Source organism: Monopterus albus, unplaced genomic scaffold (assembly GCF_001952655.1).
Source record: "Monopterus albus unplaced genomic scaffold, M_albus_1.0 scaffold72.1, whole genome shotgun sequence".
In the NCBI taxonomy this organism is placed as follows: Eukaryota; Metazoa; Chordata; class Actinopteri; order Synbranchiformes; family Synbranchidae; genus Monopterus; species Monopterus albus.
In genome coordinates, this window is record NW_018127952.1 from 1,301,278 (window position 1) to 1,322,589 (window position 21,312).

The 21,312-nt window shown below is 39.9% G+C and overlaps 1 protein-coding gene across 1 annotated transcript in view; it reads left to right on the forward strand.

Annotated features, from left to right (window-relative positions):
- Positions 1 to 14,795, forward strand: part of uacab (uveal autoantigen with coiled-coil domains and ankyrin repeats b) — a 41,818-nt gene extending 27,023 nt beyond the window's left edge. Inside the window, exons 5-19 of the mRNA XM_020605725.1 lie at positions 1,076 to 1,133; positions 2,148 to 2,218; positions 2,600 to 2,706; positions 2,908 to 3,089; positions 3,704 to 3,735; positions 4,127 to 4,183; positions 4,907 to 5,034; positions 5,910 to 5,934; positions 7,270 to 7,359; positions 7,940 to 7,970; positions 8,087 to 8,136; positions 8,499 to 11,204; positions 11,457 to 11,603; positions 12,409 to 12,474; positions 13,141 to 14,795. Of these exons, the coding sequence (XP_020461381.1) occupies positions 1,076 to 1,133; positions 2,148 to 2,218; positions 2,600 to 2,706; positions 2,908 to 3,089; positions 3,704 to 3,735; positions 4,127 to 4,183; positions 4,907 to 5,034; positions 5,910 to 5,934; positions 7,270 to 7,359; positions 7,940 to 7,970; positions 8,087 to 8,136; positions 8,499 to 11,204; positions 11,457 to 11,603; positions 12,409 to 12,474; positions 13,141 to 13,212 (3,822 nt within the window). The 3' untranslated portion in view covers positions 13,213 to 14,795. The remainder of the gene's footprint in view (positions 1 to 1,075; positions 1,134 to 2,147; positions 2,219 to 2,599; positions 2,707 to 2,907; positions 3,090 to 3,703; positions 3,736 to 4,126; positions 4,184 to 4,906; positions 5,035 to 5,909; positions 5,935 to 7,269; positions 7,360 to 7,939; positions 7,971 to 8,086; positions 8,137 to 8,498; positions 11,205 to 11,456; positions 11,604 to 12,408; positions 12,475 to 13,140) is intronic.
- The last annotated feature ends 6,517 nt before the right edge of the window (positions 14,796 to 21,312 follow it).

A 21,312-nucleotide genomic window follows, 5' to 3' on the forward strand; every position in this document is an offset into this window, starting at 1 on the left:
CTAATTTTTGGCCCTTGTTGCTAGAGAGACTTGGGTTTTTATAGTGAGGGGCCAGAGCTCAGTGACAAGCTTACCCAGCAACATCAGACCCCTGTTGACTTTAAGTCCTCAAGGCTTTCATCACAGGCCCTCATCAGCACAGTGCTATAGTCACCAGTGTCCAACCAGCTGACCGACTGTGTAGAGATGTCAGAGCATTTCAGCACAGCACCATTTAGCCTAATATGACTTGCCTGCTGTTGTCTTTCAGGTTCCACTGCCAACCAGTGGAAATAAATGATTTTGAGACATTTTATTACATAACTTTAATAATGAAACATAATGAAGCCATTCATTTAAAATAACTAACTACTTACCACCAGAAGTAGATTTAAGGTAAGGTAACCAGTCGTCTTTTTTCTGCTGAAGTAAAAGCCGAACTGGAACATCCTTCTAAATTATGCTGTCTGTTCCGCATCAACTTGACTGTTTTGTTACGTTTTAGTTCTTTTGGCTTTGAATTATTAGTGAAAATCCAAGCTCAGGTCAAAAACTGACTTCCTTTTTCACTTAAAAAAAAAAAAAAAAAAAAAAAGTGAATAATTTTGAAATATTTGACCCATTGAGTTAGCTACCTAGGCTAAAATCCAGAGCGGTAACGATTAGCACTGTTTGTTAGTGACTTAACAGCATCATATTAAGCAACTTCATTATTTTATTGGATTGCAGAAATTGAGATTGATGCCTTGAATGATTAGTGCTTTGAATGATGGCACTGTGCTGTCACACATGGTCAATAAATTACTAATTTTCTTTAAACACTAGGCCATCATCATCTTTGCTAAAATCTCACTAATTAATCATTTCTGAATGTTTTTTTTTTTATCATTTAAATTTTTAACTACTGTACTTAATGGTAGTGAGAAATGTTGTTGGAGAGAATTTTCTAAAGTGGGACTTGTAGTTTTGTACAAATATTGCACTTAATTATGTTACAGGTCTGTTTTTAGACTAGAGGGATTCAGTATCAGTATCAGTAAAATCATCTGAAGTCATTGAATCTTATTGTGCCAACCTGTATTTGTTTATTTTACAGCACAACTGTCCAGTTGGAAATGTGGACCTGCAAGGAAGAACAGCTCTACATGATGCTAGTAAGACTCTAGTACTTACTGACTCTGCTCTAGTACTGTTTGGACCCTACTCTCATTCTGATACTAGTCTGAGTCTAGTACTATCTCGATTCTAGTAGTGACTGACTGCCATAGTAGTGACTCTACATCACTCTACATACAATAGTATTGACTTGACTTCAGTACATACCAGTACTCTACTCTAAACTACTTTAAAACTGACTCTTTTCTACTTTCCTCTAGCACCAACTTTATTCTACTATAGTATAGTGTTGACTCTCCTTCAGTTCTTACTCTACTCTATTCTACTCCATTCTGTTCTTTTGGAAATAGCTATTTTTCATTGACTCAATAGTGCATCCACTACATTTACTGTACTTAAGTGCAGTTTTGAGATATCTGTACTTTACTTGAGTATTTACATTTTGTGCTACTTCATACTTTGACACGACATTTTAGAGGCAGTTGTTTTACTTTTTACTCCACTACATTTATTTTAGAACTTCACATGCCAGTTACTTTTCAGAACCAGATTAATACAAAATTACAGTATAATCATAAGGTTTTATTGAACTCTAGTGGAAAATTTACAAACTACCACATTAAATGTGATGTGCACAATGATGCCCCAGTAATATAATCCAATAACACGGTGTACATTCATGTTAAATGTGCCATTCTGCATAATGAGTACTTATATTTTTAGTAGTATGTTTTGATGCTAATACTGTTGCACTTTTACTTAAGTAACATTTAGAATGCAGGAATTTCATTTGGAACTATTTTTTATACCATTTTATTTCTACTTTTAGTTAAGTAAAAGGTCTGAGTACTTTTTCCAGCTCTGCTCACATGAATGTTAACATCTACCATACTAAACATGGTAAAAAAAATAAAAAAAATCCAATCTAATGATGGAAAAGGGGCTGTCTTATTTCAACGGTAGCATTTGTTTAGATAACTTATAAACCCAGGTCCATGCTACACTAGAGTTAAGTTGACATACATGTGCCTCTCATTTCTTCTTTTCCACAGTCATGGCAGGCTGCCCCTCCAGTGTGAAGCTTCTCTGTGACAGCGGGGCTTCTGTGAATGCCCCTGATTTTGTGAGAATTAATACTACACTTCATTTTACACAGTGTGTTGTAGTGGTCTCTTCCAAGATAATTTTTTTCTTGTGTCTGGTTATAATTGTAGAAAATCTTATCAATCTGATTACTTCTTAAATGCAGTTACTTTGACAGTGGCAGTCATTGGCATACCTGTACAGTCAGAGCCGTACAAAAGAATCATGTTTATTAAATCTTAATTTAGTCCATGTGAATGAGTGGATCACTCAAAGCCATTTTTGCTCTGAGGTGAGGGACAGAATGATTCTTTGGATTGGATCAGATGTTATACACCTGTGTGTTTTTTGTGGAGGAGTGCAGATGCATGTATTCATGTGTATGTGTTTGTTTTTTGTTTTTGTTTTGTTTTGTTTTCAGGATGGCAGGACACCTCTGGTGCTGGCAACCCAGATGTGTCATCCACAAATCTGTCAGCAGCTGCTGGAGCAAGGGGCTGATATCACCGTTCGGGACAAACAAAACAAGTAAGTAACATCACCCCTTATGGTGTTTGTCTTTGTTAGGGCTAAAAATATCACGTTTCTGGAGGTTAGATGGTGTAGCACTGAGTTATTTAGAATTAGTTGAACAAAATCCAGGGTGAAATGTTGTTTTTGCCTTATATTTAGTTGCACTATTTTTAGATAGCTAGAGTGTGCATGAACTGTCATTGTTGACCCCCTCAGGACAGTGCTGATTCTGGGCTGTGAGTTTGGCTGTAAGGATGCAGTGGAGGTGTTGTTGAAAAGCGGCGCTGATGTGAAGGCAGTTGATGGCTTGGGTCACGATGCATTTCACTACGCTCGCCTCAGCAAGAACACCGAGCTGGCTGTGATGATCAGAAGTTACCTTGACAAAGCCACCAGAGGTCAGACTGTAAAACATCTCTAGTGACTGAACATAAAAGAATCAATTGGCCATTTGTTTGGGATAAATACAGGGCAGTTTGATAGCAACAATGATTGACCAGACCAAAAAAGAGAAAGATGGTTTCTGAAATTTCACCTTGTGTCTGATACATGCAACTGTAGTAGGTGGTGCTGATAAATCCACTGCAAGCTGAGAATCTTAAACTTCACCTCACCAGTTGTTTTAAAAAGATCAAATACTGTACATACAGTTTTCAAAGGTGAAAGGTGCTGCTTTGCATTTAGTCTGTTAGCATTTCCACAATGTTGTCAATTTGCTATAGAACCTAGAATTATTTTCATCGCAGAATGTAAATATCATGCCTCCTAAATGTATGGGTTTGCGTTTGCTAACCAGTCAAGTCTTTATCAACACATATTTAGCCATAGTCTTGTTTACACAGTTATTTCCTTATTCCATATTTCTTTCATCTGTTTGTATTTGCTTGTGTCTTTCTTTTGTGATTCCTTTCCTTGAACATGTTTTTCAAGGAACACTGTTCAAATCTCAACAACATATGGGAAGAAAAGTTATATCTGAACTTGCTGTTTTCTGCTTTTTTTGCATATAAAGAAGCTGCAAGGATGGAACACTGGAAGCGACAGGTAATCCTGCAGCACTGAACTTATCCATTAAGCCTAACCCTTAGTGAGGAGCAGCCATTGTTCTCCACGCTGATTTAGAGGACCTTCATTGTACATGTAGCATAATGGAAATTGCAATTAAATGACATTTGTGTAGCCATTTTATTTCCACAGTCCCTCAAGAATCTGTGCACTCAGCCAGCTGTTGCACATTTCAAAAAATGTTTCTTAGTATAGTAATGGGTAAAACAACCTTCTCATCTTTCTGAACCTGCAAGGTACTCTCTGCTGCTCAATTGTACATGACTGCCATCTAGTGATCATTAGTGACAGGTGTTGCATTCGCTTTCTATGTCCATATATATATATAACCTCAAAACATGGTTGTAAGAACATTTTGTTTCATTCTCAGTATTCAGTGGAGAGATCAGAGGCAGCTGAGGCTAACAAAAGGGATCAGCTCATACATGTAAGTGTTGTTCAACTTCAGCCTCCCTAGTCCATACACACACATGTTAACTTTGCTTCATTACTACCCATAAGCAAAATTCATGGCTTTTAAAGAATGTTGGTGCATTCACATTTAAAACCATTAGAGACATCTGTATCCACCAAGTGATGGTGTTTTTCTTACAGTAACTGGGTTTTGATTAGTTTAAAGCACCTCTAGTCTATATTTTAAATCTATTCTTTAAAATAATATGGCCATGAAAGGTAAATGGTTTGCTTGTAGTGATGAACCTACAGAGAATTATAGCACGTTGCAACTCATTGTTTAGCTGCCCATTGTATACCTGTACTGTTTATTACACTCTCACCACTTTCATAGTGTACTTTTCAGCCACACAAGGCAGTTCTAAAAACCCACAGCACCAAACAGCAGATAGACAGAAAGTGACTGATAAACATAGTGTAGCATTTGGTAGCAGAGGCAGATAATCCCCTCAGGAGTTGGTTGAGACCTCAGTAGAGGAAAACCAGAGCTTTGTGAGTGAGCTTAATAATCAGCAAATGAAAAGAAGCACATCTCCATGAAAGCTAACATTGCTCTGTACTGGATGTGCACTGTAATTATATAATTGTTTGCCCTATCAAATTACAGTGATATGTCAGTGTTCAGAGTGCCCTCAGAAAACAGGTTCTGTAGGTTTAAGTTTGTTAACTGTACACTTTGTGTGCGCATGCGTTTTAGGACCTGGAGAGGCAGAACGAGAACTTGCAGGAAAGTCTAAGGAAGTACCACCAGGAACAAAGAGCCCTGTTAGATAAGGTCAACATGCTACAGCAACAGCTCACACAGGTAAACGGTACATCATCACAGCAAGAGCTATAGAGGTAATGCAACACAGTACAGTAAAGCTCTTCAAACAAACTGCTTCTTTACTGCTAGCTAAACTGTTTAAATGTCATAGAAAACAAGCCTTTTTCAGGAATCAAGTAATAGGTTAGCTTACATTTTTCCGCAGCATTGGAAGTAAATGAAGCCTTAACAGCTGATGCTAACAGTTCTTACAGGTGTTTCAACTTTTGCTAACGACTTGTTACTGTGTTACTACATCCTCTGAAGAATTATTTGGAAAAAGATGATTAACAGAGGAAGTCAGACCTGTTCACAGTTTCATCCTGTATAGCAGAGCAGTATAGTGCTCTTTTGACCTAATATCATAGTCTGTTTCTGTGAAGATAATTAATTGAATATGTAGCCTTAAATTTTCAAACAAGGGTGTTTGTTCCACAGGAGGTAGAGCAGATTAATGAATTTCTTTGAGAGATAATACACAGTGGGTACGGAAAGTATTCAGACCCCCTTAAATTTTTCCCTCTTTGTTATATTGCAGCCATATGCTAAAATCATTTAAGTTCATTTTTTTCCTCATTAATGTACACACAGCACCCCAGTCATAAGTATTCAGACCCTTTGTTCAGTATTTAGTAGAAGCAGCCTTTTGAGCTAATACAGCCATGAGTCTGTTTGGGAATGATGCAACAAGTTTTTCACACCTGCATTTGGGGATCCTGAATACTTATGACCATGTGATATTTCAGTTTTTCTTTTTTAATAAATCTGCAAAAATGTCAAACATTCTGTGTTTTTCTGTCAATATGGGGTGCTGTGTGTACATTAATGAGGAAAAAAATGAACTTAAATGATTTTAGCATATGGCTGCAATATAACAAAGAGTGAAAAATTTAAGGGGGTTAGAAGACACTCAAAAAGAGGTATGAAACAAATTATCTTGGACATGGTGGACCTTGTACATAATTTTCTCAGTAATTTTACTTCTTAAATTGATTTGTAAGAATCTTAAACTGCATCCACACTGTGCTCAAAGTGGTATTATACTGTACACTAAACCAAGTAAAGCTACATAATGATGGCAGTCATGAGTGCAGTGTGGAAACAGTCTGAAGTTATACATCTGGACCCTTAATATAGGAGCACATGAACGATTAGGAAAGTCTTACAAGGATATTGATGGAGTTTAAAAAAAGTGGGTTCCACTGTCTTGAATGTTGATGAAAAGAAAGACAAATAAGTGAAAACTATCAGTCCCACAAATGTCTGTGTTAATGTAAACAAGGTATGATGTGTTCTCTTATATGTTCTTGAGGCTGCTGTGTGATTAATGCGCACAGTGACATTTGGAAGACCAAAGCAAATATTTAACTGTTGCTTAACCTGCACAAAAGTATGAAGGCTGCAACTGAATATAAACTGCAAATTAAAGGTTACGTTTTTGTCAAAAATATAAAGTGAAATGATGGTATTGTGGTGTTGCCATCAAAGAACTACTCTCTCATTAAGCCTGCAGATCTAAAGTTGTCTTTGCCTTTGAGAAAAATATGATTTGTGAACATCTCCATGCATCCATGACTCTGCTCCCCTGAGAGCTCTGACATTAGTTATAATCCTCTTCCTTGCTATTCTGTATTTTCAGCACTTCAAAGGACAGTTTTGCTCCAAATGTCTTTAATAAGCCTCTGACACTGTTATAGCTTTTTAAACTATGTAGCAGTAGCAGGAGCGACAAAACGCATAGAGCACTGAATAATTTAGTAGATATCTGGTATAAATGTTTTAAAAGACCAAAACAATGTATAAAGTAAATTGATCTGTATAAAATCTAAATGTGTTTTTGAATAGTAAAGGTTTGCATTCCTTTTATAAGTGCTACAAAGATTTCCCTTCATTCACTTTTTATTATGCCTCTGCTCTGCTCCAGCAAAAGCTGCATCCGGAGGCATTATGTTTTCAGGTTCTCTGCTCATCCATATGCAAGTTGGTACGATTCTTCTGAACACGGTATCTCAGGAACACCTTGAGGGAATTCCTTCAAATTTGGCACAAATGTCCACTTGGACTCAAGAATGAATTAATTAGATTTTGGTGGTCAAAGGTGAAGGTCAGTGACCTCGCTTCTGTCCCATACCCATGAATTTGACTGGTCAGCAGAGGCATACACCCGCAAAGCAGTAACTCTAGTTTTTCGTCGGAACCCTTCTGGTTACTCTTGCTTCATTTGCGCTTTTACTTTCTTATTGTTGAATCATAAGGAGCAGGTGAGGGTGTCACTTAGTGCCAAGGAAAGAGAGGAAGGGACACGAGGCCCAGAGACTGTCAAGGTCCAGTTCCGGAGTATTTTGGTCAGTGACTATACATCATATTTCTACACTGAGGCTGTAATCTTCAGGGAAAACAGTGCAATTAATATTTTTAAATTTGTTTGCAGACTTTAATATATACAGCGCATTTGGTAATAAGTGGTTCTCAAGCTGTGATTTATATTTTGTTGCCCTGAGATTTCCTCATTCATACGTGAAGTCTCAGGTGAAGTTTTTCTTTAATATAACTGATACTTATTTGCCAGTTTATTAGGTACACCTAGCTAAAACAGTCTTGTCTTCATCTAGATGATAATATTGTTTTGGTTGAAATTGTTTTAGAGAAGCACTGATTCAACTTTATGATCATTTTGAAGGATGTAGTTTATGGTGGTGTTCTGTATAATGTCATACTGATGGGGTTTATATTGTTTTGCCCTCCCATTTTATATAAATGAGGATTGGTTTTGCTAATAAAATAGCAAGTCAGTGTATCTACTTTAAGAAAATACATAATAAATGAACATTACAGTATGCTAAAACATGCTACATAATGTTAAAATAGAGAATAGCTTTAGTTCCACCTTTTGTAATGACTATATGTATTTATATGCACTTACAGGGCGACTACTCTGGGCAGTCTGTAATCAAAGGTTAGCATTCTTCCATTTCTTGATTCATAAAGAAAGATTTGATGCCAGTATTTCAAACTTCACCAACAGAGTATGAGTGGATTTGGATGTTATGTTTGTGCACTGTTGTCTTGCAGGCAAAGAAAACATTTTGGTCAAACAAGCTTACAGCCTCGATTATGACCAGGTATTTATTTTTCTTTTCTTTTTTTTTTTAGCAGTAAGTTTTTTTTTTTATGACTTGCGAATGTCTAAAATACATTTTTAGTGCTTTAGTTTGTATCCAAGTAGTTTGTGTCAACAATTAGCAAAATAATTATGACTCTACCATCTGTGAGAATTGGTCTGTACTGACAAATTTAAAATTAAAAGGGAAGACATAAATGTATTGCAAAGCAATCTGTTCTGTACTTTCAAATAAAGTGGTTGGTTTTCTAGTAAATGGACAAATAATAATACTTTTGTCAAATTTGGTGTGTATTTGTATCACTACTGTAAATATATATATATATACATATACATATATCTCTTTCTCTACAAATGCTCCAGAATTCTGCTGTGTCCCGTTCACTGTCCAGACCTCCAGAGAAGAGTCAGCCAAATGTAATATGGGATGTTTCTGGTGAACTGGATGCACTGCGACGTGAAGTTGAGACAGCCAAGAGAAGACAACAGGCAGCAGAAGAGGAGACAGCACGGCTTCAGTCTGCCCTGAGCCGTAAAAACCGAGAGTGCCAAGAACTGGCTCAGAGTAAAGACACCATGCAGAAACAGGCTGACCGGCAGGTTCAGACTCTTGAGGATGCCTTGGGGGATGTCCAGAAGAGGATGCTGGACTCTGAGTGTAAGGTCAAACAGCTGCAAGCCCATGTAGTCGCTGTTAAGGAGCACATAGGAGGACAGGCAACAGAAGAACTGCGTGCCCAGCTCCAGGATATCAAGGCCAAGTATGAAGGTGCTTCAGCTGAAGTGGGTCGTGTTCGTAACCGGCTCAAACAGAGTGAGAAGGCCTTGGAGGAGTACAAGTCCAGTGAAAGCCAGCTTGCAGCAGAGGCCGAAAAGATGAACCAAGAGCTGCGAAGTCTGACAACAGAACGAGATGAACTTGCAGAAACCCTTTTAGAAATGCAGACACAGTTGAAAGAGGCCCAGACTAAGCATATCAACACAGTACCAGCTGAGAAGTTTGATAACATGAAAAACCTGCTGACCAATGCTGTTGACGAGAAGGAACGACAGCTTGCTGAGCTGAGGGAAGACTATGATCGTGTGCTGGAGGAGGTGGCAGAACTCCATCGAAAGCTGGACAGTCCGTCATCCCAAGGAGGATCAGGGGCGGTGTCTGCTGAGGAGCAGCAAAGGGTACGGGCAGCTCTTGAAGAGCAAAATGCTTCGCTCAAAAGGAAACTTGTGGATGTGACTTCCAAAAGCCAGGCTCTGATTCATGAGGTTGAGCGGGGTGAGGAGGAAAGAGATATACTGCGAGAGCAGCTGGATGAGCTCAACAGCAGGATTGAAATTGACTTTATACCCATAAAGGACCACAAGGAGGCACAGAAGAACATGGTAACGGCTTTGGAGGAGCTGGAGGACAAACTAGTGGAAGCCAGTGAACATAATGGAAAAGCAGAGGCACAAGTCCAGCAGCTTCAAACCGAGAAAGCCAAGCTGCAGGAGAGTATAAGCAGTCTCCAAAGTGCCAGCGAGAGACACGAGCACGAAACGGATGCTCTGAGGTCTCAGAACGTCAACCTGATGAAGAAGCTTGAGCTACTGCAGAAGAGAGGTGAAGACAGAGATAAAGAATTTGTACAACTGACCACAGAGAACCAGACACTGAAACAGAGCTTGGATGGAGAGTATGTTCCTAGACAGCAGCACGAGCAAGTGAAGATGGAATTAAGTTCCACCTTAGAGAGTGTTAAAGCTGAGATGTTGAAGTTGAAGACCAAGGAAGAGGAAAGTGGAGAAGAACTGAAGAATGTGAAAGAAGGAAATGTTAAGTTGAAAGAAGAACTGGAAAAAGTTCTGTTGGAGAAGAAAAATGACTATGTAAGCATAAAAGACCACAAAGCTTTCATAGACAAACTGAATGCTGTTGTGCATGAGGCAGAGAACAGAGCTAAAGAAATGTCAGCAATGTATACGTTGGCCCAGGAGGAAACAGTAAAGCTTACTCAAGAGTTACAGGCCCAGAAGCAAGAACTTGATACTATACAGGACGCTATTCAGTCCAAGTTTATCCCCCTGACAGCGGCTGAGGAGAAGGAACACACTCACAGCGCCCAGGTAAAGGAGTTGACAATGAAGATGCTGGAAATGGAAGATAAGTATAACAAAGAGAAATCTGCCAGTGAAAGCATTAAACAGGAGAGAGAGAAACTACAACTCAAGATTGAATCTGTTCAACAGAGATTGAGCACCACACTGGTTACCAGTGAAAAGCACAAGGAAGTGGAGAAAGAGCTTAAGGCTCGTGTTGAGGAACTGACTCAGGAGTCGGTCAACTTAGAGCAGCAGAACAAAGAGATTACACTTCAGAAAGCTGAACTTCAAGACCAGAACGCCCTCTGCAACACTCAGATCCAAAATCTGCAGGAGCGCCTGAAATCAGAGCTGACTCGGATAGCAACATATGACATTGAGCTTCAAGCCCTCCATGATGCCATGCAGCAAGCCCAGGCTGATTGCAAGAAAGCAAGAGAGGCTCAGCAGGAGGAGGCCCAGAAGGTTTGTGCCCTGCAGAAGGAAATTCAGGAATGCAGCAGTGATCAGGCCTCTCTGCTCCAGCAACACGTCAAGGAAAAAGAAGCCCTGGAGGCTGAAGTTGCAAAGCTTCAAATGGCCCTCCATGAAGAGGAGGAGAACAGTGCACAGAGGGCTGAAGATGTATCTGCCCTGCAGTCTGAGCTCCTTCAAGCCACACAGGCTCTTGAGGAAATTCGCTGTAAGGAAGACCAAATGAACCAGCTGAAGAAGGAGAAGCAGGAGCTGGAGGACAAGGTTGGCAACCTGAGCAATAAGCTGCTGAGCTTAGCAGAAGAGTGTGAAGTGGCCCATCAGGAGGCTGCACGAGCAAGGGAGGGTGAGAGTAAGGCCAGGACGGAGATGGAAGCTGTCCAGGAGAAGGGGCACGCCATTGAAAGAGAAATTAGAGAGTTGAAAGGTAGATATGATGAGTCACTCAGCACCATCTGTGATCTGCAGAGGAGGATTCGGACGTCAGCGCAGCAAACTGAAGCCAAAGACAAGAAGGTTATACAGTTTGACATTATAATAGAATTCTTAACAGACCTTTCAGTGCAGAGTAATGGTCCAGGCATTATGTGTGTTTGACTGTGGCTCAAATGTGAATATTGGTGTGTTTTGAGTCTAATGAAAGAGAACCTGCAGCGTGTATTTCAGACATTTCTAGAGATAAGATTCTTTGTTCAGTATTGTTATGTAGTTGATAAAGTAATGAAAATGTGTGAACATTGTTAATACTTCTGCAATACTCTGTCTCAGATCACAGAGTTGCTGACAGATGTTGAGCGATTGAAGCAGGCACTGAATGGTCTGTCCCACCTGGCATACAGTGCGCCCAGTAAGAGACAGACACAGCACATCGACACACTTCAAGTCCAGATAAAGGGCCTACAGCAGCAGCTGGCTGTGAGTATACACACACACACACACAACATATTAAAATATTCTTTCCAGAAAATTCTGAAGGTACAGTAATGGCCTTTCTGTCAGTAAATGGCTGAAAAATAACTGTAGGAGTTAATATGATCTTCAGTTTTATATTTTTACGCAAGTTTTCTTGGCAAAGTTAATCCAGCAACACTTTACCTTCACAATTCTGAATCTCCTTTTAGATAAAGAGTGCACTAACTTCTGTTATATTATCTGTTGTGTTATGTGGTAGGTTCATAGAACAAAACAAATGCCGATGTGCAGTATGAATGTGATGGTACTGTGTACCCCTTTTACTTGGCGAGTAGATATGAAAATAAGAATTCAACATCTCCATTGCTGTAGTGGAATGTTACTCTCCACTTCTTGCATGTAGCATGTAGCTACATTTACAAAAGCTCTGGGTGCTGGTCTTATCCAAACATTTTAGTTGTAGCTGGAAGATGTTGCACAATATGGAACTAGATTTCAGTGACTGCATAACTTCAGGTTTTTCAGCGCTGATCAGCAGGGGCAGATCTAGAACATTTTGGATGGGGCACAGACTCAGAGAGGGGTGGCACATTTAAAATACATGTAGAAACTATAGCCCCTTAGACACTGCCTTGCCTTTTTGAGGCGGGATTGGTACGCCTTTATTCTGTCTCGTTTTCTGTGTGGCCAGTGGTGCCACCCCTGGCCATCTTTTGGCTCTGCCCATGCTGATCTGCTTTTGTAGACATGGAAGCAATAACCACCGTGTTATCTTTGTGACCTTTTCCCCTCCCTTCTGCTCAATAAGGATGCTGAGAGGCAGCACAGGGAGGTGGTTTCGATTTACCGAACTCATCTTCTCAGTGCAGCACAGGTACGTTCCTCTCATTCATCTCTGTTAAGGTGAGGAAGTTTTCTATTTCTGCCACTAATCCGCACATTGTCTACTGAGAAAGTTTATAATTGCCATCAATGGACTTGAGTAAAATTATTTAGATTCTGTTGTTCAGTCAGTTTTTGTTTACTTTGTTTTTGTTTATATTTTGTTTAGCCTTACCTTATTTTACTTGGACTCTGTTGTTCAGAACACTTGATTGCATAAAAGAGACTCGTTGTTTGGTATAAGCTAATTTGAGTCAAAAAATACATTTTGGTAATAAGTGTGTTTAAATCAACTATTTTATAACATCATGGATCACAAAGAACAACTTTGAGCACTTTGTCACCATCCATAAGCACAGGGTAAATCATACAGTATGTTTTCCTTGCAGTAAAATTTTGTGTGAAAACCTGCCAATTATTCACAGCAGCCATTGCAAATGGACTGGGAAAACTGTAATGGTTTGAAATGCTGTGGGAGCAGGCTACAAATTCTTTTTTCAAAACAGGTAACCTCAAAAAGACAGAAATGCTACTACAAATTATGGACCGAGCCAAGTGCAGATGTACACAAGTGCACAGTAGCTGAGCCGAGGCTCAGAACTTAGTGAGAAATCCGCTTTCCGTGGTTTCGCTGACGTCCTGATTGTTTCTCTCACAGGGCCACATGGATGAGGACGTCCAGGCCGCCTTACTACAAATCATCCGCATGAGACAGGAGTTTGTGTGTTAAAGGTTTCTCTGATGAAACACGATGTTACCTGCTGACTCAGATTCACCTTTTGCCAAGTGTCTCTGCTGTGTGGCCCCTGTGGGTGCTCAGTGTGGTGGTTGCATGTCTGGTGTTCGGCAGAGTTTGTCAAAACAGTCTGTTTTGAAATCCATTTTGTTCTAATATGGTGGCACTTTGGTTCTCAAGCATCTGAATCTCAGTGTTGTGGGTACAGTTGAACAACTTGGTTTTAGGTACGAATGTGTTCTTTCATCTTCACTAGAAACAAAGCAAATTAAAAGTTAATTTACATAAACATACTATTCTGTCAATTCAGACAAGGTCCAGCATCAAACTACCCAGTGAAACCAGTCGACCTATCATTTTCTTTATTCAGTTCCTGGTAAAGTATATGAAAATGTGATTTAATACATTTCTGTCAAATCTGTTGCAAATGATAAGGCAGATGTCTGCATTTTTTGTGGATTTAACCGATGATATTTAGTAATTTGGAAGTTATTTGAATTGTGGGTCCCTTTCATAGATTAATCACTCTTGAAATGCTGAGATCACTTTTCACATTCCCACCTGACAGTCAGCTCTCATACACTGTTTTCGTTCTGTTATAGCACATTTGAAGGGTGTTCACACACTTGTTGAAGTTGACATTAATAGAATACTCAGATGACCATATGTACTTTGAAGGATTTACACTATGATCAGATTAACAGTTCTTTACAATCAATTCTTGTTCTTTTGATAAAGGGATATAACCCAGTAAATAAACAAGTTTTCAAACATCCGGAATCTCTGATCTGCTCTAGAGGAATTTAGTTTAGGCAGTAGAGACACAGCTAAGCTTTTTTCACAATGACATTTGTGTTTTCATTGTGGGGGAAAAAACTTTCATTTTAGTCTGAAATTCCCTTTTGGTTTCCCAGCCAGTGATTCCTTGCATCAAAATCGTTTCTATGCTAAATAAATTAACTTAAGAAGATACTTTTAACTAGCTCTGGTTGCTAAAGCCTCATATTGGCTTTTATTAACCTTGGAGCTCATTTTTTGTCTGTGCATTTTGTCACCCATCTTTTATACTGGAATAGCATTAAAAGGGAATCTCTTCACAGCCAGGACAGACAGGACTTTACATATGGGCATGTGAGTATAGTGTTAACACAGAGTTGACAGAGGGTTAACCTATCCTTTACCTTTGTTCATGTCAGAATGTAACTGGAGTGTTAATTCAGTTACTTTCTTGAAACATTTGAGCCAGACATTACTCATTTTGTGGCACAGTTATCTTCTGGAGGTCCAAACTAGCACACCTGTTTTCAGAATAATCCAACAACCTGAAGTTCATCCACATCTAAAAGCCACTTGCCAGTTTGGTAGTGGGTAGACAGTTTGTGGTAGACTTAGTAGAGCTCTCAGTTGTCTCTCACACAGTCTATTTACATGGGTCTGTGCATTGGTTATACTGGATTTGAGGTGTGGAGTGGAGAGCTGTTGCTGTGTCCTACAGTTTGCAGTGGCACATTGTCCTTTTGTTGAAGCCAGAGTGTCCTCTAGTGGTGAGACTTGGCAGGCCAAGTTGATAGAAAATGTAATAATAATCTGTGTGGCCCAGGGGTAGGCAGTTGTTGTTTTTGGAAGCTGTAATATCTGCATCCTTGTGCTCAACACTAAGGAAATTAACTATAAATCTTAGACTATTTAGAGAATATGAAATTTGAATGTAAAACTAAATTGAAAAAGATTTCTCTTCTAATATCTGTTGCTTTGCATTACTATATTTAAACCAAACCAATTTTTAAAGACAGAAAATGTCCCAGCTAAATCTTGAGTTTATATAAACCTAATTTATGCAGCAGTGAACCTTACAGCTTTCCTAGAGCAAGGGTTGCATACTCCTGAGTCACCTCTTTGTGACTCTTGATGGTGTAGTGTAGTAGTTGTGATTGTTGAGCGAGTCTCTTATGCCTTTACACTGATATATTTTTCATAGCTTTGTACTACTTTAAAGTAATACAGAATTCTGGTGTACAGCAGGTCTGGAAGTAGAATGGCACAAAACCCGTTCAGGCCAACATTTACTGTATGATGCCATTTGATAAGAAGAGATTTATAGCTCCCTCAATTTATGTGGATAAACAACCCCCTCAATGATTAGGTATTTGAAGTTCTCCAGTCTTTACCTTTCAGCTAACACACATCAACAAATAAAACTTTAGAACTTTTCACTCTCTATTATATACTTTGGCCAAAAACTCAGTTTACGCCAACATACAGTTTTTGAAAAACCATACCTGTTGAAGGTTGTTATGCAGATGTTAGGGGTTAACTTTTTTTTTTTTTTTTTTGATGTCTCTTACTGCCTGTCCTCTACCGTTAATGCAGACTAATATACTAATATTAACACAGACAAATATACCAGTCTGTTTAAATTGGTTGTTTACTTTAGTAAGGATATTTGTGTTTGTGAAGCAGTAAAACAAAATCAATAAAAGTGCCTAACATAGAAAACTACCCTCTTCTGTATTTTGCCATCAGTACATGAAAGAACCTAATTAGCCACTCTAATGAACAATCATAACTATTAGATGGATTGTAATGAAGTTTTGTAGAGACCCGATCCCAGAAGGATAACCCCTGATGACTATGGCACTCATTTTCACCCGTGCTGTGAAAGATCTCACGTCTACTGGAAGGATTGGCACAAAAGCATATACAGATATTTGTTGTTGAAGCTGGTTTAAGTAATAATTTATTAGAAATTTTAAAGTTTAATCTACAGTAGATCATCCTCACCATCACTATGCCTTGGCACTTGTGACCCTGACACCTGTTCACTGTTTGTCCGTCCTTAGACCACTGTAGGTAGGTACACAGACCTGGAACACCCAGCAACACCTGCAGTGTGGGAGATGCTCTGACCCAGTCTGACCTTTGTCAAAGTCACTCAGATCCTTACACTTGCCTGTTTTTCCTGCTTCCGACATGTCAACTTTGAGGACTGAATGTTCACTTGCTGTTGAATATACCCCACACACTGTAACGAGATAATCAGTGTTATTCACTTCACCTGTCCGTGATCATAATATTATGGCTGATCAGTCTAAATACTGACAGGATGAAAGTAACGATAAACTTCATACGGTGTCCTGTGTAGTGTACCCAGTAGGGGCTGAATAACTCTGCATCTGAATGGGGCCAGGGAAGGTAAACAGTATGCTAAGCCCATTATTATACACAGCTTGTCTCTATGGCAGGCACCAGAGATGCAGATAAACAATCTGGGAACAGTAGGTCATAAAAATGACTTGCTCCTTCTGCCAGGAGTATCTCCTGAATGGGCACAGAAGTGTGTGAAGTGGACCTAATGTACAGGGAACCACTCTGGCACTTCATTAAGCAGTAATGACAATACCAAGGTAAGCTGCAGGGTTGGCATCACAAATTTTTGTTATACAGTATAGTCTGATAGGGGGCAGTGGTCCAGTAAGGGCAAATCTGGGAGATGGAAAATATGCGCAAGGTGTTTTCATTTCACTGAAAATAATATTGTTTAAATGACAAAGTACAACCAAAGCTCATTTTGATCATCTTCAGCTTTTTAAATTAATTCTTGATTTAAAAATGTTGGCATACTAACATGCTAAGGTGGTGGACATGGTAAATAAATATCCTCAGCATGTTAACATGCTGATGTTAGCATTTAGATCAAAGATCCATTGTACATAAGCAGGGCCTCTTGGTCTTGAAAAAAGAAAAACACATTAATATAACCTTCAAGAAGAAGTCTGATCCTTGGTTTGATTTCTTTGAGAAATACTTGCAGCCCCCCCTTCCCCCTCTCTCATCATCCTCCTTCCTTGGCTTTATGATTCTCTTTCTTGTGGTCTGCACTGAATAAGCTCTTCCCAGCAATTATGGCAAATACAATTTGATCTGTTTGTAGAGCTCTCTTTAATCTCTTTTCCAGGGTCATAATCAGTCCCATACGTCCACTTGCGGCCATTTGTTTAACCATTGTAACCCCTTTCCCAGCCGCAAAGAATCCCAGCTTTACAAAATGCATCATCCTAAGAAGTATCAGAGATGTGATTTACAGTATGTTGGAATAAGCCCTGGCCTTGCACCACATGCCTCATGAGTGGCAAACTGGCTGACGAAGTAGGCGGGTGGTTGCATACATATCTGATACACACCCACATCTTTGCTTCCAGTCCTCTGAGCTGTCACGAACATTTGTTATCTCACAGAGAAGTCTGCCACCTCTGCGACTGTTCCTCCCGACACTCATTCCCAGCAGGAGTTTCTGCGCTTTGTTAGCCACACAGAAACCTGAGGCCTCTGCTTGTCTTACAGTGATAACGTTCTGTTGTGACTACCCTACATGTGAAATAGTCTTCTCAGCCTTTTTTCTTCTTTGCCCTCACTTTGATCATCTGTGTGGATATCTTTTTTTTTTCCCCACAGGGCCAGATCAATCTGTTTTGAGGCCCTGGGCCAAGAATTTACTGTTGGAAGCCTCTTGTCTCCAAGTGCCCATAAAAAAAGTACTCCATTGATTTAGCACCACACACCTATAAAAATGTTAAATTCAGAATGGACAGTTTTTTAAGTATCAATCCAGCAGAGGTTTCATCTTTATTTTCAAGATTCAAGATTTTTATTTGCTATTTATGCATAAACACACAGTCTAGGCATATAGGAATTCTTATGCAGCCAAAAGAACAAACACCTAGTCTAAATATAAGATCACCCAAGAATACAAAATAGTTGATAGAGATGCATGAGATTTTGCAATTTTTTTTCATCAGAATCTGGTGCCTATATTGTCCATAATACATCTCAGCTACTGACAGTTCTTGTATATTCTACCGACTAATGTAGCCAAGGACCAGTAGACTCGAGCAGTGATGAGGAGCAGTTTGCACACTCCTGATAACCTCTTCTTGAGGATGTTTATCTGATCTTGTTCTGCTTCCTCAGGAGCCATAAAAGGTTTTCTAAAAGTTTTTTTCACAAATGCAGTAGCACTCCCCAAGACCTGGACACGGGCTTTAATGTGTAAAATCAGTTTCCATTTAAGCACGGTGAACACAGCATCCAATAAATTGTAGTTTCATTATATTTTGCAGAAATCAAAATGTTCTTATACAAAAACACAACCTGACAGTTTCTGTGTGCATGTCTGTTGGTTTGTGGTAATTCATGCAACTCCATGTGAGTGCAGTATAAACTAAAATAGAAGTGTCAATCATAATGCAGGGCCCACAGGGGGTAACTGTGGCTCAGCAGATGGAGCAGGTCATCCACTGAGCAAACCTTGGTAGCTGGGTTTCCAGCATTGTCTACACATTGACGTGTCACTGGACAAGACACTGATCCCACCAGTGTCAGGCCGGCACCTCGCATGCTAGCTTGCTGCTATTGGTGTGTGACTGGGAAGTGAGAGAGAAATCAAAGTGCTTTGATAAAAACATTATGTAAATGCAGCCATATGATATTATACTTTGGAAATGTGAATTCCCTCCCAAATTTGCTAGTAATCAAATTACCAAAAAGGACAAAGTGGATTGTGAAATTTTCTGAGGGGCCTCTAGAGGTCTTCGGCCCTGGGGCAGCTGCTTGCTTTGCCCACTTATCCATTCTTTCTGTCCTGTCATCTATTTTCTCCTTCCATCCTGCAGTTTTACCTTTTGTCTCTCACCCTTCCTTCCCGGTCAGTTCCACAGGTCAGGCCAGTCAAAAGGTCTGCGCCATATTGGTCTCCCTGGTGTAATTGCAAACTATTTCTCTGTCACTAATAAGCCATTAATCAGGCTGTAGTGGCCAGCCAGCTTGTGGGCCTACACTGAGGGCAGCGAACATGAGGCCTGGGGCTGCTCTTTCTTCATTGGTCCCTTGAGGAACCAAACCAGTCTTGGCTCAGGCCGAGACGGACAAGGCCTCTTTAATGTTTTTTTTAGAGCTCCGGAGCACTTTGTTGCCTCACTAAAGTTCATTTATGGGATAATAAGGCTCTAGAGGACACATGGTGCTGATTTGAGTTGAATGGTTTCAACATGGCTCACATTCCCAAAGCCAGGTCTCATGTATCTGTCTGTTCTCAGTCTCTCTGTTTTTTATTTTGTTTCTTTCTCCACTTCTTACCTTCCTCTTGCTTCTCACCTCACAACCTCTTGTACTCTTTAGCTGCTGTCATTTATTATTCTTGTCTCTACACTTTGGCGGCATTACTGTCTGATCCTGAGTTGACCTGGAATTTGCACACCTGGGAATGAGTAGCAGCGAGGGGGCAGGAGGCCCTCTCATTTCCCAGGATTTATTCCAGAGCTTTGAGGTGGAAGGTAGTGGGGGTAGATGAGGGAAGAGGGGGTGATCAGAGGAATGAAAACCCTCAAGCTCCAAAACCTGGCATAAAGATCAAGTGGTACATGCCAAGACTACACCAGAGCTGAGTGCCCCGAATATTTGCCGAATCAAAGGCGTGGAAGTACATGTATGTGATACATGCATTAAACAGATTCCTATTCTCTGAGGATGGGTTAAACACACGCACAGATTAGAAACAGACACAGCTTCCACTTCTTTGGTTATTACACATGAGGTTTATGTGAGTGTTGGCCATCTTTCCCTGAAACCCAGTACGGACATCGTACACCGCTGTATGTAACTGGTTTCATCTGAGTTCAGTGTTTTTTCTTTTTCCCTCATTAGTAGTTGGTTAACCACTAATGCTTAGTGTATCTGCTCAGCTTTTGCTCCTCCCTTCACTGACATAGCAAGAAACAGATGGGCTCAAACCGCCACATCTCCCTCTCCCCTCTGACTGTCATCCTTCCCACTGCTTCTTTTATACAATTATCTCTAACTCTCAAATGGAAAATCATCCCGGTTTTGCATGTCTGCTTGCGGCGCAACACATCAGACAGTGCATGTTGTTTAATTGGAAAAGGCTTTTGGGGTTGCTTGGTGCTTGGAAACATGGCTGAGGCCACCTCTGTCTGGCTGCTTCAGTCATCCTAAAGACATCGGGTTAAGCCTGAGGGTGTTAGTTTGAGCTTGTTAGCGTGGTTGGAAAAGACTGTTTGATTCCATGATGAGGGCTGGATGAAGAGCTACGAGTCTGGAGGACTGACGCTGATTTGATGTTGGTGTTTGGGAGCCGCTCCATTTTCAGTTGTGGTATCTTGGGATGGCACGCCAGTTGCATAGCCAGTTCAGCCGAAACAGACCACTGACACAAAGGCTGCCTCAGTGCTGCAGTGAAGACTTAGTACATGTAAATGGGATAACTGTTAAACATTGCTCTGGTCTAAGATAGAGAATCGAGTGGTGTGGGTGTTTCAGCTTTACTCGATTTGGGAAAACAAACCTTTGGGACTGTAACCAGTAGGAAGACCATGGCCCACAATTTATTGCAGCTGACTGGTTGGAAATTCATGAAAATGTCACTTACTGTAATACCACATTTCTGTTTGTGTGTGAATTAAATGAGATATACATGAGTGAGCTGTAGAGGTCTGTAGTAACTGTACAGACATGAGCAGTGTTGATCTTCTCATCTAATTCTTGGGATGAAAGCAAATATCACTTTTAATATTAGGCAAAAGGCGACACTGACATATTATCACCCTTTAAGTTTATATGGAGAGCAGTTTCTGGGCACCATATTCACTCTTTTAGCTCTGTTTTCAGGTTCTCTATGCTCTTTGTATTTGACTCTTTAGCTGCTCCAATATGCAAGTGCCGTGTCTGACATTTGGTGCTAAACAGAAAGTGTACACTGGGTTTTTGGAGCTTTTTGTTAAAAACAGATGCCTTCTGCATCTAAAAACAATGAGCTGAAGCTGCCCATTAAGCTCTGTAAAGTCATGGAGAGCTTTAGATTCAAAAGATGTTTGTGTAGAAAATTGATTTCCATTTATTTGAGACCAGACCAGACTAAGTTATAGCATCCGACTAATTTGTTTCCTCTTACCCAGCATTGTTGGTCTTTGGTTCTTGTTACCATTGCTAACTTTGAGAGGTGAGACAGTCCAAGTAACTTCAAAACAGTGCTGATTTATTCAAAGGATCACAGGTAAAATTAACATTACACGCTCAGGTATC